Consider the following 16,899-nt stretch of genomic DNA (forward strand, 5'->3'; position numbering starts at 1 on the left):
CAATGGGGATTAAAGTCAAGGCTCAACATGTTGAGGATGTGTTTAAAAACTGATCTTTCAGGGGTGGGGGGAACATCCTCGTGAAGACGAGGGATGCAGGGGAGGTGTGGGATGTGGAACAGTCAGAGGGTGGACAAGGACGGGGAATAAAATCTGGACTGTAAAAAAAGATTAAAGACTGTTTAAAAGAACCGATCTTTCATTTGCATCACATAAATATTTAGTTTTCTCACTACCTTATGTTACTAACTGAATTATCAACAGATTAGTTTTCTCATAACTCTTATACAAAGAATGCCTCTATTTCATATGTGCAGTTCAGGTTCCTTATGACTATGATAGAAAAATAATATCTAACACAAGTGGTGCTATTTCTGGCCATCACTCAGCTTATGCCAGGAAACCTCAACTTTTTGTCTTAATACGCATGAGATCAAGATTGTAAGTCGTCTATGTAAATAGATTTGTCTATTTCTCCTAGGCTAAGAAAGATGACTTGCCAAGGTCTGACTTGGTATGTTTGTTTGTTCTGATGTCAGTTGAACAGCAAAGAAAGGCTGGGTGTGATGCTTTATACCTCCAGTCCCAGAACTAGGGATGCAGGAGCAGGACAACTGTAAGCTCAAGGGCAGCTAGGTCAGTCAATAGTGAGTTGTCTTGAACACACACACGGGTCAGTGGAGGAAGTAGAGAGAGAGACCCACAGACACCATTAGAGAACTTTGGCATACATCTCTAAAGGAGATGTCTACCCCACCCACCCCTGAGTTCAGGGAACCCCAAGGAAAAGGCAGAGTATAAAATCAAGAAGAAATGGAAGTCACCAGAACAAGCTCATGTGAACTCACAGAAGCAGCAAGCACAGGTCCTAGGTTGGCCTGCATCAGGTCTTACGTGTATACTTTACAGCTCCCAGCTTAGTATATTTATTGGACTCCTGAGAGCAAAGAAATGGGCCTCTATTTCTGAGGAGCTGATTGTCCGGCTTTGATGTGATGATTTTGCCCTTTTGTTATCTCTTAGAAAACTGTTCTTTTCTAATGAGAAGGGAGTGGATCCAGAGGAGAGGGGAAGTGAGAGTAGAGGGAGGGGAACTGCAATTAGGGTATATTCTATGAGAAAATAATCTATTTTTAATAAAAGGGTGTAAAAAAGGCAAGGAGAACTGCGTCTTTTAAAGTTGGCTTTCTTCTTGGGTAACAACATGCTTGCTAAATTGTACCTTCTGATGACTACGAATATCAGCAGTGATCTCTGTTATGATTATGTCCACATGGACAAAACTGGTACTATATAGATTACACACAATGAATACTTTATTTAAAAATCTCCATGTTTTTAACCAACTTTACACCAAGTGACTGAAGCCTTAACAGTGCAGGCTATGGGGTAATAATGTTCACTAGTTTGGATGTATTCAACACACATCTCATTTACATTTTTCTTTACCATAACTGATTTGAATGTTGTTTTATAAGACTTGTGAAGCTAAAAGATACTGATGGAAGACAGAATCCAATATATTTTATGAACGCCTATAAGAAGTCAGTCTTATGAAACTTCCTTGTAGATTAGGTGGGCCTTAAGCTCAGAGATCTGCCATGTTTGGGATGAAAGGAGTGTGCCAACACATCCTGCAATGAACATTTTTGCTTCCTTTTTTTTTTTTTTTTTCGGAGCTGAGGACTGAACCCAGGGCCTTGTGCTTGCTAGGCAAGCGCTCTACCACTGAGCTAAATCCCCAACCCTAATGAACATTTTTGAGATGAGGTTAACTTGTGAACGTGATTTACATCTTCTCACTACAGCCTTCCACGTAAGAAAATTATTTAAGATGATATAATTATATTCAATCCCTCAGTACTGCTCAACAATAACAAAACCAAACTATACTGAATGGTGATCAGTTTGTGTGGGTGTATGCCTGTGAATGCCAGTCTCCTGGGAAGTCAGATGTCTTGCATCTAGCAGAGTCGGGGTTGGATGTGGCTCTGAGCTGCTGGACACAGGTTCTGGGAACTAAACTCAGATCCTATGGAACATCAGTACATGCTCTTAACAGTTGAAACATTTTCAACAGTGTAACATTTTCAATACTATAAAATGTTCCTTATAATTAGTTACAGTGCTTAAAAACTGTAAAGAAAAATCTTATTTGGCGTTGGTGGCAGGGTTCAGCAGGCACTCCAAGCTATCAAAGTAACAACTCTTAAAGGCTGTCTTCTGACCTCCACTCTTATTCATCTGCACTAACCACTAATACATCACATGTATCACACACACACACACACACACACACACACACACACAAATAACAAAACCCCAAAATTCTGTTGTTTGGAGAAAATAGACATCACACTGGGTGGTGGTAGCACATGCCTGTGATACAGCATTCGGGAGGCAGAAGCAGGCAGATTCCAAGTTTGAGGCCAGCCTGGTATACAGAGCATATGCCAGGAGAGCCAGGAATACACTGTATTAAAAAACAACAAAAAAGGAACACTGATACATTTTCAATCTCACATCAAATACAGCTACTCAAAAACTACTTAAAGGGCTGGTGAAAAGCATACACATCAAAAGCTTGACAACCTGAGTACTATCCTCAGGTCTCATGTGTTAAGGAGACTGTTCCCGGACACCCAAATGTACACTGGGGACCCACAAACCTAAAGACACATGTGGGGAGTAACCAACTGCAACTTCAGAAAGTGTCTGCAAATATAGCCTGCTAGACTGTAAATGCTTTTCAATCAATGAACTCAATACAGCTCTCCAGCAAAGGGTAACGCATCTCCTCATGACTTACCACCCGTTAGAGATACCAGTTTACCTGGCCGAAACGCAATTGATTTGGCAAAAGTTCCATTATCACAATTCAAAGAGTTGATGTTTTTGCTCCTTCAAATGTGAGCTTAAGTTTACTCTCTCATCTCAGATTTTTATACATCAGGGATGACAGTCATGGGCAATCATAAATTATTCACTAAGTTATACTTTCAAAGAAAAAAGAAGTATGATACAGTCAAGAAGTCTTGAGTAAGAATAGGCAAGTATTATAAACATTAAACATGAGTAACATGTACTTAATTTTTTGTGATCATTTCAGGAATATTTTATTTGCATATGTTAATTTGCTTAAGGTATTTACACTCACGTTTGCAAAATCCAATTGTATAAGAAAATTTAGAATTTTTACCTCTTCACAACATTTCTCGGGCTGACCTAAAAGTAGCTATGTTAAACTAGCGCCCCACCCCACCCCCACCTTTTTTGAGGCAGGGTCTCAGTATCCCTGACTGGCCTGGAGTCCAGACAGACCTGCCTAACTCTTTCCTCCTTCCAAGTGGTAAAATAAAAGGTGTGTGCTGGCACACCTGGACCTCTCATGTTTTAAGAGTGACAACTTAATTTGGTTGTAAATGGTCTTTTCTCAAGTCTCACAAATTGTATTCAAAACCCCTATATTTAGTGTTATACTTTTCTAGCCTCTGTCCCCAGTGTTGGAATAAAAGGTATACACTATGGTGCCTGATGCAAGGGCAGGTATGCATCTATATACACTTGCACTTATGGGGAAAATTACACTTATAAGTTTTATCCAGTATATCTTCATTCTTTTAAAGGCTTATTATCTTATGTATTTTGCCTGTAGTGTGTATACACAATGTTCAGAGCCCAGAAGAGGGTGTCAGATCACGAGGAACTGGAGTTACTGATGGCTGTGAGTCACCACATGGGTGCTGTGACTTCAAGCCAGGTCCTCTCTTTGCAATCACAGCAAGTAAACAACTATTGAGCCATCCTTCAAGCCCCGTCTATCCATTAGTTTGTTGGAAAAAGTATACATAGAAAATTACAAAATATAAAACTTATTTAAGAATTGTCATTCAATAAAAAAGCACGTTAAATGCTGGTGGGCTGGCTCAGAAGGGTCGTTCGGGTTAAGGAGATTAAGGATCTGAGCTCCATCATCAGGACTCACATAAAGGAAATATGAGAACTGAATCCAGAAAGCTGTCTGGGGCTCCCCATGTGTACACTGAGGCGAGTGTATTCTTAACCCAAACCTCATACAAATAAACAAATGATAAATAAATAAATATTCTCAACAGTAAGTTGACTAGTTACACAGCTTACAGAGGTATGAGTTCTACCCAGTGGGTTTCTTCCCATTGTGAGATCTTTCATGCCTTTGAAGGTATAAGAAACATGTAAAAGCTTTCCCACACTGGTTACACTCATAAAATTTCTCTCTAGTAGTATGAGTTCTTTCATGAATTTGAAGGGATTTGGAAAAGGTGAATGCCTGCCCACACTCTACTCATACATATGGTTACTCTCTAGTGTGAATTTTTTCATGCTTGTAATAAGCACTAGAATGGGTGAAGGCTTTCCCACAATATTTACATGTATAGGGCTTCTCTCCAGTGTGAATTCTTGCATGTTTTCGAAGGTATGAGGGAAGTGTAAATCCTTTCCCACACTGCTTGCAAACATACTTTTTCTCTGCAGTGTGAATTCTTTCATGGCTGTAACAGTTGCCCGCACTGATAAAAGCTTTCCCGCAATGTTTACATGCATAACGTTTCTTTTCACTGTGAATTCTTTCATGTTTGAGAAAGTTTGAGGACCGTCTAAATGTTTTGCCACATTGATCACATGTGTAACATTTTTCTCCAGTGTGACGTCTTTCATGTTTTCGAAGGTATGAGGGAAGTGTAAATCCTTTCCCACACTGCTTGCAAACATATGTTTTCTCTGTAGTGTGAATTCTTTCATGGCTGTAACAGTTGCCCTCAGTGATAAAAGCTTTCCCGCAATGTTTACATGCATAACATTTTTCACTGTGAATTCTTTCATGTTTGTGAAGGTTTGAGGACCGTCTAAATGCTTTGCCACATTGATCACATGTGAAACGTTTTTCTCGAGTGTGACGTCTTTCATGCTGAAGAAGTTGGTAAGAGTGGATGCATGCTTTCCCACAATGTTTACATATGAAACTACGTTCTCTTTTGTGAGTTTTTTCATGATTATGACGGGCCGTGGAATACAGGAAAGTTTCACCACAATGTCTACATATGAAACTATGTTCTCTTTTGTGTGTTTTGTGAGTTTTTTCATGATTACGACGGGCCATGGAATACAGGAAAGTTTCACCACAATGTCTACATGAGTATGTTTTCTCTCTTGTGTGAATTCTCTTATGTTTGGTCAGGTGACTGGAATTAACAAAGGCTTCTCCACACTGCTTACAAGCAAATGGTTTTTCTCCAGTATGGATCCTTTCATATATTTGAATATAACTTTCTCCCGTTAAGGTTTTCTCAAATTGTTTATACTTGTGTAGCTCATCTCCAGTGTGAGTTCTCTCATAATCTTGATGAGAAGTGGGAATCATGTAAGATTCATTGGTGTGTTTATTTTCACAAATGATCTCTGTAGCATGAACCCTCTCAAGTGTCTGGAAGGATTCAGAATAAATAACATCTTTCCAACATTTTTCATGTTTAATAGCCTTTTCCCTGAGTTCTTGGCATCCGTATGGTTTCTCTTCATTTTGACCTCTAAGGAGCGCATCTGAGGATGAGTGACCATTGATGTCTTTTATATTCACACTGCTTTCATAGGCTGTGATTGCAGGATGACTCTCCCCATTAGCAATATGCTCTGTCTTCTGTTGGTGGGTCTTTCCACACTGACTACCATGTTCACAGTCACAGAATTTCTCAATCACCTGAATTCTGAGAGAGAGAGAGAGAGAGAGAGAGAGAGAGAGAGAGAGAGAGAGAGACAGAGAGACAGAGCGACAGAGAGAACAGACAGAGAGAACAGACAGAGAGAGACAGAGCGAACAGACGAGAGAGAGAGAGAGAGAGAGAGAGAGAGAGAGAGAGAGAGAGAGAGAAGCATTATTTCTCTTTAAATAAGCTAGGTAGGTACTACATGATGGATTTTGTGGCCTCTACCTGTTATTGCAGTATTCAGGAGACAGAAAGTATGCAGGAAGTAAGCAATTGAGTGTAAACTAGGCCTGTCCCAAGACAAGTAAGAAGGCACTGAGTTTATTACAATTTATGAACATAAAAGAACTAAACACTCGGCAAGAAGTGCTAAGGACAGCACACAATCACAAAAGGTTCTGTAGGCTTATTTTGATAAACACTGTCTATGACAGTGAACAAAGGTGAACTTTCCTAATGCAATATAATGCAGATCATATATCAAATTCTAAATGGTTGAACATCCTTTGTAAAATTTACTGAAGATGGATTTTGATTTAAACTCCAAACTTACCTTTCTTCACACACAAACCTTATATTCATAAAGCCCAAAGCTAACAGTACATCAAATACATTTCTACACAAAAGGCAGTTTTGTATAATGAACCACTGGAAAATAGCTAAAGGTGAATTCTTTCTGCTATTGCTCCCTCAAAAGTTCAGTAAGAGGTGTAGGCCACAAAATCCACATAAGTACTACATGAGAGTTAGGATCATCCTTGTGGAATTCTCAAGCCCAGTAATGGTTGACAAAAAAACTTTGAAGTTAAGTCAATTTACATTTTGATCCACTTGGATCACTTTCTTATTTCTCTGACTTGTCCTTCTCAAATATCTGATGCAAATTGCCTTTCTGTATGTATAAATTACCTCCGATTTCTCTGGACCATTGGGTAATTCACATCCATACTTTCTTCCTCTGTCTTTCCTAAAAATGAACAGTAAGAAATCATTACATTATTCATCCTTTTATACAAGTCATAACTTACTTTTTTCTGGTATAATGTTATATTTACCACCATGTTCCCATTCAACATTTCAAGTCATAAAATTATACAGATGACTAAGAAACAGGTTTTCTCCACATGAAGAAGAAAAGAAATTATATTGGTGGTGGTGGTAGTTGTTCTTGTTGTTGTTCTTACCTATGGAAATCAGGTTCATAAAGGTCTCCATCATCACATCTCTGTAGAGCTTCTTTTGGTAGGAATCCAGCAGAGCCCATTCTCCTAGACTGAAGTTCACAGACACATCCTCAAAGGTCACTGGCTCCTAAAATTATCCATAGATATTATTAAAATGCAGTTATTAGAAGAATGGTGGAAAAAACTGCAAATATATCAGTGACTTGATATGTTTCCTTCATGGTTTCTTAGTATAGTCACTGTATATCATAGCCACTATAAGTTTATTAATTATCCTCTCATCTTGTCACACAGTTCTAAGGATACTGTATGTCTATATAGTAAAGGAAAAATGTATCACATGCTTTGTGGTCATGCTGATTTCAAACTACTCTTTGTACCTTCCAGCACAAGTTTCTACAACTTAGAACCCAGAATAAACATCAGCTCTGCTGAGCATGCACAATTATTAATGTCTGTCAGCAAACTTCATCTACTTCTAAAGCCAAGACATTTCACATAAAATGGATACAACCAGATCAATTCTTTAAAGAGGAGCACACTGCTACTCACAAGTTTATAACAAGATAAAACAGTATTTATAAACTATTATCCTTGTCATTAAATACTGAAACGTGGTCTTTATAATACAAAACCCCAAAGAAGGTTCACATGAAAAACCTATCATTGGTCTCAAAGATGAAAGGAAACATCAACTGACAAAATTTGCCACCTAGTGGTCACTTGATCACATTCTCTCATGATGTATTCAACATGAGTGGCATCATTAAGAAAACTGATATTATAAAATGATCTTATAAAAGTATTAATGCAAAACAGGTGGGTTTTCATAGACCAACCTTGATTTAATAGTAAGTAAGACTTACAAATGACAATTCTCTGTCCTCAATTACAAATAATATGCGTTTTAAAAGAAATGTCAGTGGACAGTGACACCACAGGGAGGAAAAAAATTATATCATGGCTGTGTGAAATCATGTAATTCCCACAAAACTTTTAGACTGTTAACAAGAATACTCATCAAACCTGTATGTCATAATAAATGTTTGCTACCATTAAAAGCACTAGAAATAAGAAAATGATAGTTTGATTCAGATGACTGAATTCAAGACCTTAAATTCAAGACCTGCCTGGACTGGAGAGCAAATACTAGAAAAAAAAAAAGACACATTTTGAAACAATACTACTTAGGGTACTTACATAAAGACAAGATGAACAGAACAGAGAACAGTAGATTTCAGTGACATGAAATTCAAACAGAACTGCTCCTTTCTGAAGGGAATACAGGGACAAAGAGTGGAGCAGAGACTGAAGGAAAAGCCATCCAGAGACTGCCCCACCTTGGGATCCAACATATCTGGAGTCACCAAACCCACTCTCTATTGCTGATGCCAAGAAGTGCATGCTGACAGGAGCATGATATAGCTGTCCCCTGAGAGGCTCTTCCAGATCCTGACCAATACAATGCGGATGCTTGCAGCCAATCAACAGACTGAGCACGGGACACTAATGGAGGAGTTAGGGGAAGGCTTGAAGGAACTGAAGGGGTTTGCAACCCCATTGGAAGAACAAGATCAACCAACCAGACCTCCCAGAGCTTCCAGGGACTAAACCACCAACCAAAGAGTACAGATGGAGAGATCCATGGCTTCACCTGCATAGCAGAGGATGGCCTTATCTGGAATCAGTGGGAGGAGAGACCCTTGGTCCTGTGAAGACTTGATGCCCCAGCACAGGGGAATTCTAGGATGGTGAGGTGGAAGTGGATGGGTGAGGAAGCACCCTCATAAAAGCAAGGGTAGGGGGGATGCAATAGGGGGTTTTCAGAATGAAAACTGGGAAGGGGGATAACATTTGATATATAAATAAATAAAATAACCAATAAAAATGTAAAAAAATTAAATTTAAACAGAAATTCATTAATAAGAGAGAAAACATTGATCAACAATGAATCTGATTGCTATATAAAGTGACTATTCCATTGGCAACAAGCAAGGTTTATAAGAAATGGGGAAGATGAAATAGTACCCCATGTTTCTCTATTTCTCATCAGAGGAATCTCAAATGGCTGAGCAACACTTAATATCCTTAGCCATCAGAGAAATGCAAATCAAAACAGCTGTGAGATCCCATCTTACAACACAAGTGGCAGCCCATGATGGGAAGGATGTAGAGCAAGGGGAACACGCTTCCATTGCTGGTGGGAGTACAGATTTGTACAACTGCTCTGGAAACCAATTTGATAGTTCCTCAGAAAATTGGAAACAGTTTTACCTCAAAACTCAGCTAAACCACTCCTAGACAAATACACAAAGGAGACTCCAGTCTACCACAAGGGTATTTACTCAACTAAGTTTATAGCAGCTTTATACCTAATAAAGAGAAACTTGAAACAACCTAAATGTCCCTCAACCAGAGAATGGATAAGCAAATGGATGGAACTAGAAAAAGAAAATCACCCTGAGGGAGGCAACCCACACCCAGAAAGACAAACACAGTGTGTATTCACTTTTAAGTGGACATTAGCTATTCAAAGTCAACCATGCTGCAATCCGTAGCATAGAGAAGCTAAATAACAAGGAGGGCCTAAGGGGTGTAGGGAGACAGAGATACAAAGAGAAAACAATAGATGTTGCAGGTGGATTGAGGAAGGTGGTGATGGGAATACAAGGGTGATATTAGATTGGGGCAGGGGAAGAATACTGGGAGAAAGCACTGGAATTGTGGGGCATTTCAGAGGCAAGGCAGAATCCTAGTGCAATGGAAACTCCATGGACTCTATGAGGGTGATCTTAGCAAAGACTACTAGTAAGAGGCAACATGGTAGCTGAACCAACCATCTTTTTTTTTTTTTCATTTTTTCCATCTTTATTAACTTATTTACATTTTGATTGTTATTCCCCTTCCCGGTTTCCAGGCCAACATCCCCCTAACCCCTACCTACCCTTCTATATGGGTATTCCCCTCCCCATCCTTCCCCCATTACCGCCCCCCCCCAACAATCACGTCCACTGGGGGTTCGTCTTGGCAGGACCAAGGGCTTCCCCTTCCACTGGTGCTCTTACTAGGATATTCATTGCTACTTATGAGGTTGGAGCCCAAGGTCAGTCCATGTATAGTCTTTGGGTAGTGGCTTAGTCCCTGGAAGCTCTGGTTGGTTGGCATTGTTGTTCATATGGGGTCTCAAGCCCCTTCAAGTTCTTTCAGTCCTTTCTAAGATTCCTTCAACGGGGGTCCCATTCTCAGTTCAGTGATTTGCTGCTGGCATTCGCCTATGTATTTGCTGTATTCTGGCTGTGTCTCTCAGAAGAGATCTATATCCGTGAACCAACCATCTTAAACCTTTGATCTACACTTGGTCCTGCATGCAAGATATGCTGGGACTAGAACCTAGCATAACTGTCATGAGAGAGATCAGAGAGACTTCATCTAGCAATTTATGGAAGCAAATGCAAAGTCCAAAAGCCAAATATTAGGCAGACCTCGGGGAGTCCTTCGAAGGAGGAGAAGGAAGGACTGGAGGAGCCAAAGGGGTCAAAGACATCACAAGAACAGTCCACAGAATCAACTGAGGACTCACGGTGGCTTCCAGAGATCAGGGAGCTTATATGGGTCCGACCTAGGCTCTCTGCACACGTTATGATTGTGTAGTTTGATGTTCATGAGGTATTCCTGGCAGTGGGAGCGGGGGCTGTCTGATTCTTTTGTCTGCTTTTGGGAGCTGTTTTCTCCTATTGGATTGCCTCATTCAGCCTTAATATGAAAGTATGTGCCTGGTCTTATTATAACTTGTGGTGCTAAAGTCTGGTCAATGTTCTGTGGGAGGCCTGATCCTTTCTGAAGTGGGTGGGGGAATCTGAGGGAGAGGAGAGGTTGGTGGGAGACTGGGAGAAAGTAGGGAGGGGAAAATGCAGTCGTGATATATGAGAGAATCCTTTTTAAAAAGGAAGTAGAATCATGTGGTACAGGTAGTAATCTCAAAGTATGATGTGGAGTGCATGGTGATCAGGGCTACTGGACAAAATCCCAGCAGACCAATATCACAAACCACAATTCTCCAGCATTCTTTCAACTGCATGATGATTTTCACAATACGTAATGGGAGTTTCTGTATGCTGTTTTCCTTTGGGGTATTTTGTATAGACTTTAGTAGAAGATGTGAATGTATACACTGGCAGTCTCTTTAAACGACATAATTCTTTGGAAAAAATCTTGGCCTACTTCTACCCAAGGATCCCTCTTTGTGTGCTCTCACCTCCGACCCCCTGCCTCCCACCCACTTACACCAGAATAGAGAAGTTAAAGATTTTTTAACTGAAAGATGGTTCCAGGAACACGTAGGCACACCCGTCCCAAGGGTGAAAGCACACAATTGATAGAAACAAGGCACCCAGACCTGAGGCCTCAGCACTGAGGGCAAGAGTACAGTTGATAAGTACAGAATAGTGTCCACGATTGATTCCCTAGGCGCATGACTTACAGGATGAATGGCAAGATCTGATATGCTCCACGAGAAGCAGACTATATCAAGAAGCCACACTGGCTCGATCCCACACTGCCGTCCACGTACAGGAGCAGGCACTGAAGGAATAGGATGCTACAGCATACTGGAAAACCAGGAAGATATGAGAACCTGCTCTTTGGGGAGCCTATGAGAAGTACACGCCCATAGGAAACGCATTAGGAAACAGCTAGCGCTTACTATGCTATATGGCCACGCACTGTCCCCTGAGGGATGAGAATAGCTTTTATAAGCTTGTTTCTCAGCACTCAGTGTCCGGCAGCCCTGACCACAGAGGCTGAGGGTGTTGCTGGCAGAAACAGCACGGAGCACCAGGTACCTTACTGAACCTTAGAAAACAGGGACTTAGATGTTTGCTGAACTCACTGCTTTGGCTTCAAAGAAAAATACTGCTCATTACGTCGTTCGTTCTGGATGCTAAAAAATGGGGCTAAAATAGGTTCAAAACAATCTGTAAAAAGATGATACCTCTCTTAGAATCATTAATTCTGCTTTCAACATTACCTGTGCTTAAGCTACTATGCAAATGTAGAATTTAAAAAGGGTGCCCTTCTTATTTTTCAATAAACACACGAGCTATCCTGACTCCCCTCAGAATGTTATCAGTCTCCTTCCCTCACCGGCTCCTTACCTTCTCTTTGGGGCCTGAACCCTGCAGGAGCTGGACTCCAGAATACGTAATTATGAAATAGTGACGCAGACACAGACAGAAGGAACACTGAAATCCAACTTAGACTATGTGTATAGCCAGCTTTTTCCCACCCTTGTCTAACAGCTAGATTTTGTCTAAATAAATTAAAAAAAAAAAAAACAAAAACCGGGCGGTCTGAAAGCTGGTTAACTAACCTTTGTATTTATGCAATTAACTTCTTGTGAGAGAGAACAAGTTCTCAGACAGAATATACAAAGACATGTAATACACAAAAATTAAAGGACAGTGGGAGTATCTGCAGTGCATGCAAATTACACATCAAAGGACAAGTGTACACAAAATGTCACAAGTAAAGACATGGCTGAAAATATCCGCTAAAAATAAAACATAGGAAGCAAGATCCACAGCCCTGGGTGAGGAACTTAACAAGTAAAATGTGTAGTTATGAAAACTACTGAATACCAATAGTTTACACATAACACCGGTTACCCAATTCTCATCACTCTTATTTCCTATAATATAAACCTTAATGTAATCTATACCGGGTCACATTTCTCTAATGACAAAGAATATACTTTGGGCTTATTCTTAGTGTTATGACTACTGTTTTATTTTAAACATCTCTAAAGTCCTGTTGAAAATGTCCTAACACTGTATCAACTAACTCAAATTGAGAGATAAATTAATCTTAACTGCAGACATTAGCAAGTGTGAGTCATGCCAAAGAAAAGAACTTAGAATGTTTTTGCTTGTAATAACCAGTCACTCTTTGAAAGTTCTAAGTAAAGCTGTAATAACAGTATACAGATTGAGTACAGTGGCATACATCTTTACTCCCAGCACTTAGGAAGCAGAGGCAGGCAGACTCCTCCAACAGGATGAGTTCCAGGCCTAGTCAGGGTTACACAGTGAAACACAGTCTCAAAACCCCCAAACAGCAAAGCACTGCATAGTGAAAAATTACAAGGATAAACCCAGAAAGTGGGAAGAGTAGGGATGAGTTACTCCACCATCACAAACACTCACGGCATCAGTTACTCATCTTAATGGAGACACACAGCATATTTACACTGCTAGTGGAACAGATCTTTAAAGTGTTTTTATTAGCATATAAAACTATATAAAAGCTATAAAACAACACAGCTCACAATGAAGTTTCCATACATGTAAATTACAGACTTTCACCATGTTCGCTGTCTTCATTAGACCCATGTTCTACCCTAACGGTTACCTTTTACTTTTTGCCTGCTACTTTGAAGTCTTTTATTTTCTTCCAGATTCCACATACGGAATAAAACATATCTTACAAATTCTTTCTGACTCTAGTTTAGTATGTTTATAGTACAATCTTTAGTTCAATCTATTTTAGTACAATGTATTTTACATTTTTGTGGCTGCATAATACAGTTAAGTGCACGTATACATACGTATATACCATCATATATACACAGATAAGTCTGTGAAGTGTAGCTCACACACACTAGAATTTAACAAATCATGCATGATGTTCAGCTAGGCCAATTGTATAATAGTGCTATTCTGAGATAGGATGTGCATCTGCAGGTGAGTAGAGAAACAATGCAACAGAGCTCAGACAAAAGCCAATAATCAAAACACTGACACATCAGGCTGGACTGATCTTGAGGCTTTTCCCCTCCTGGCTACATTTCATAATAATCCCTTAGGTCTTATGGAGGCTGTTGGGGGACAAAAGTCATCAAGTTAAAAGTTATGAAGGAGATGAGTTCAAATCCCAGCAACCACATGGTGGCTCACAACCATTTGTAATGAGATCTGATGGCCTCTTCTGGTGTGTCTGAAGACAGCTACAGTGTACTTATGTATAAGAAATCTTTTTTTAAAAAGTTATGGAGGTAACCGACAGCTTTCTGACTGAATTTGAGGCCCACTCCACAGGAGTCATAAAATGTCAATATATCTCTACACAGTAACATCCTACTCCACACTCAGTTCTAGGTAGGTTATCTAAACTAATAATTAACAAGAAAACCTGAGGGTTAAACTGTAACAGATAAAATGGATGTATGCTACTCAATAGAAAAGGAATCCATTCTGTTCTTCTCCTTTGTTTGGAGACAGAGTATGACTCCGTAGCCCTGGTTCACCTAGAACCCACTAGCCTAGACCAACTGGATCATGTTGGCTTTGAGCTTAGAGATTGCCTCTGCCTCCTAAATGCTAGGATTGGCCACCATGCCCAGAAGTAAGAATCCTGTTCAGCAATCCAGGCAACCTCTTCTACTGTAACATACAAAAAAGGCAGATGGGGCTGGTGGCTTAGCCAGTTAAAGTGCCTGCCACCTGCGTGATAGCCTGAGTGGATATCTGGGCTCCACATGGTATGAGAAAACAGATGCCTACAAGCTGTCCTGGGACTTCCACAGCTGTACCATACCAGCATCTCCCCCAGTCACCACCATGTATACACAGAAATAAATAAATACAATTAGTCGATTGAAACACAAATTTTTTAAAGATGCCAATACCTGTAGTACTACAGAGATGGCTTAAAGACTGATCAGTGCATGTGAATGTGTGCGGAGAAATTATCCTGCATTATCTCATGTTTAGAAAACCAATGAAAAAAGGGGGTTTCCTCTATTATTTCATAATACAAAGACAGTAGAAATGTGTTCTATTATGTGAGCCTGAACAAGATATGCCACACTGTAGAGAGGGAGCGGGGATTTCCAAACAACACAGACCCCTGTCATTGCTTTTGGTCACCAATCACAACTACGCTTTAAATGGAACCACCGAAGGAACCACAGACTCTGGCCGCAGGGCATAATAAATCCTGCTGCTCTCTAGCTTTCAAGATTCCATAAGGTGCGATGCAGGCTGCTGAGGTGAGAAAGGGCATAAACAGTCTTACTGACCCCGTGCTGGACCCTCCGTGTGGCAATACTGATCTGCCAGGCAAGAGCCACAAATGTTACAAGGGTAGCTTACCCCTTTAAAAGTGTATTTTAAGGCCTCCTCCACAGGACAGAATTCCATGTCTGGTACTATAATAAAGGTCAAAAGACAATGGCTGAGGAGTTCATAGGCCCGAGGACAGTGCCTGATTTTGTTCTTTTGCTAAACTGTTACACTGCCAGTATGCCTTACACATATTTATATTTAGCCTCAGATCTGGCCACTAGCACTCAACCTAGATCACGGATGCTTCTTTCTACAATGGGCAGTGTTAAGTCTCAAATCCTGGAACAAAAGGATGAAGTGCCTACTTAACATGTCAATGCAGGCACTGATGGTCAGGTTCTCCCAGCATCCCTCAGCACCTATCCATTATGGGCCTTCTTGGCTGGCATATTGCCCACTACTCTGAACTCTCCAGCCCAAGGCTGTTATTTCTATGTAATTAAACCATTTTGGTCACTCACCTTTGTACCTCTGGCCTCCTGGCTGCTGCATCCAGTTCCCCTCTCTCCCCTCTCCTTTCCCCTCTTCCTTTCTCCTCACAGGGCTCAGGGTCCTCTCCACTGTGGACTCTCCAAAATGTCTCTGCCTCTGGCTATGCTCTCCCTGTTAGCTACAATAAACTTTCTCCTCCACCATTCCTAGGAGCAACTTCAGGTTCCTTTCTCTTTCTTTTTTACATTCTAGGAGCAGTCAACAAAGAGATGTATAAAAGGTCAAAAGAAATGCTGACAATAAAAGACAAAGTGCTCAGTTGTAAATGGGACATCTATACCTAACCCCCAGCTGCGTCCACCACAGCTCAAGGAGCATCTTGGAAGAGGAGGCAAAAGGAGCTTAAGAACCAGAGAAGACAGAAAAATACTGCGAAATGCTGGGCATGAAAGAGTTCTGTGATATGCTGTCTTCTGGACATGGCAGGGATATTGTACTTAGGAGCTCACAACAGCTGTGGGGAGAGGTACAGTCCAGGCCCACAACTTACTAAGTAGTTACTGGCAATTAACAGTATTTTTGGAGAATAGTTCTGTTTAGAAGAAGTAGCCACTGGTAAGGTTCCCTTTCCAAACATCCATGCACATACTCGCAACACTTACTGGGGGAATAATAATAATGATGATGATGATGAAGCTGGAAGAGAGGCTATTGGAAATATATAGGACTTTGAACGAGAAATAGGGATTGATTTTCGAGACTAAAGAGAAATTTTTAAAAAGAACCCAGAAGGATCACAGGAGTAAGCTAAAGCAGGTCGAGTGGGAGTACAAGGGCGGGCAAACAGAACTCTCCACCCACTACCCCCGCGTTGGAGTCTGAGCAGCACTAACCAGTCAGCGTTGCAACGTCTGCAGCAGCTCAAATTCGTGACCCGGACTCATCCTGACAAGACCTGAACTACAGTAAAACAGCTTCACGGCGACAGGACAGGACCCCAGACTCCCTTTTGGCTTCTCTGCTCACAATTCAAGAGCAGGTGGTAAGACAGAACCGGAGACAGACTCCTCATCACACTCAGCTGCACAGCGCCAGGGGAACGTCAGGGCGGCAGCGCCACAGTACGCCAAAGTCACCGCAGTGTCACAAACCCGCCACAAACGATTCAAGGAGCCCAGGGCACACTCACCATCTTCTGCTTCCGATGCATCCAGGCGAAACACAGTCAACAAGGTCGATGGAACACACCTCTCAAGGGTTTCTCGGGACTCAAACATGGCGGCAACGGCCGCACCTTCCGAATATCCAGGCTTCTCATTGGACGGTTAATGCTAAGTCGTAACAGCTTTCCTGATTGGCGACTGATAAGCGGGGCTGCGGGACCCGGTTGGGTTGGAGATGGTGATCATCTAATAATCA

At 41.0% G+C, this 16,899-nt stretch overlaps 1 protein-coding gene across 2 annotated transcripts; it reads right to left on the minus strand.

The window, feature by feature from the left end:
• Positions 1 to 1,294: 1,294 nt before the first annotated feature.
• Zfp955a (zinc finger protein 955A) lies at positions 1,295 to 16,783 on the minus strand. 2 transcript variants are annotated; one of them, XM_087556981.1, is made up of 4 exons: positions 16,670 to 16,783; positions 6,929 to 7,055; positions 6,654 to 6,711; positions 1,295 to 5,744 (listed from the first exon to the last, which is right to left on the minus strand). In XM_087556981.1, exons 1-4 carry the CDS (start codon positions 16,688 to 16,690, stop codon positions 4,337 to 4,339), a joined length of 1,614 nt encoding a protein of 537 aa, XP_087413107.1. In that variant the 5' UTR covers positions 16,691 to 16,783; the 3' UTR covers positions 1,295 to 4,336.
• Between the last annotated feature and the right edge of the window lie 116 nt (positions 16,784 to 16,899).

This window comes from Rattus norvegicus, chromosome 7, assembly GCF_021556685.1.
Source record: "Rattus norvegicus strain SHRSP/BbbUtx chromosome 7, alternate assembly SHRSP_T2T, whole genome shotgun sequence".
Lineage (NCBI taxonomy): Eukaryota > Metazoa > Chordata > Mammalia > Rodentia > Muridae > Rattus > Rattus norvegicus.

Bases quoted from the DNA above. Each gene is read 5' to 3' on its own strand.
- Zfp955a (XM_087556981.1), bottom strand. From the start codon at position 16,690: ATGCATCGGAAGCAGAAGATG. The intron at 6,712-6,928 runs GTAAGAACAACA...GTTCATTTTTAG, and splicing joins TATGAACCTGATTTCCATAG to GAAAGACAGAGGAAGAAAGT. The intron at 5,745-6,653 runs GTAATTTATACA...TCTCTCTCTCAG, and splicing joins ATGGTCCAGAGAAATCGGAG to AATTCAGGTGATTGAGAAAT.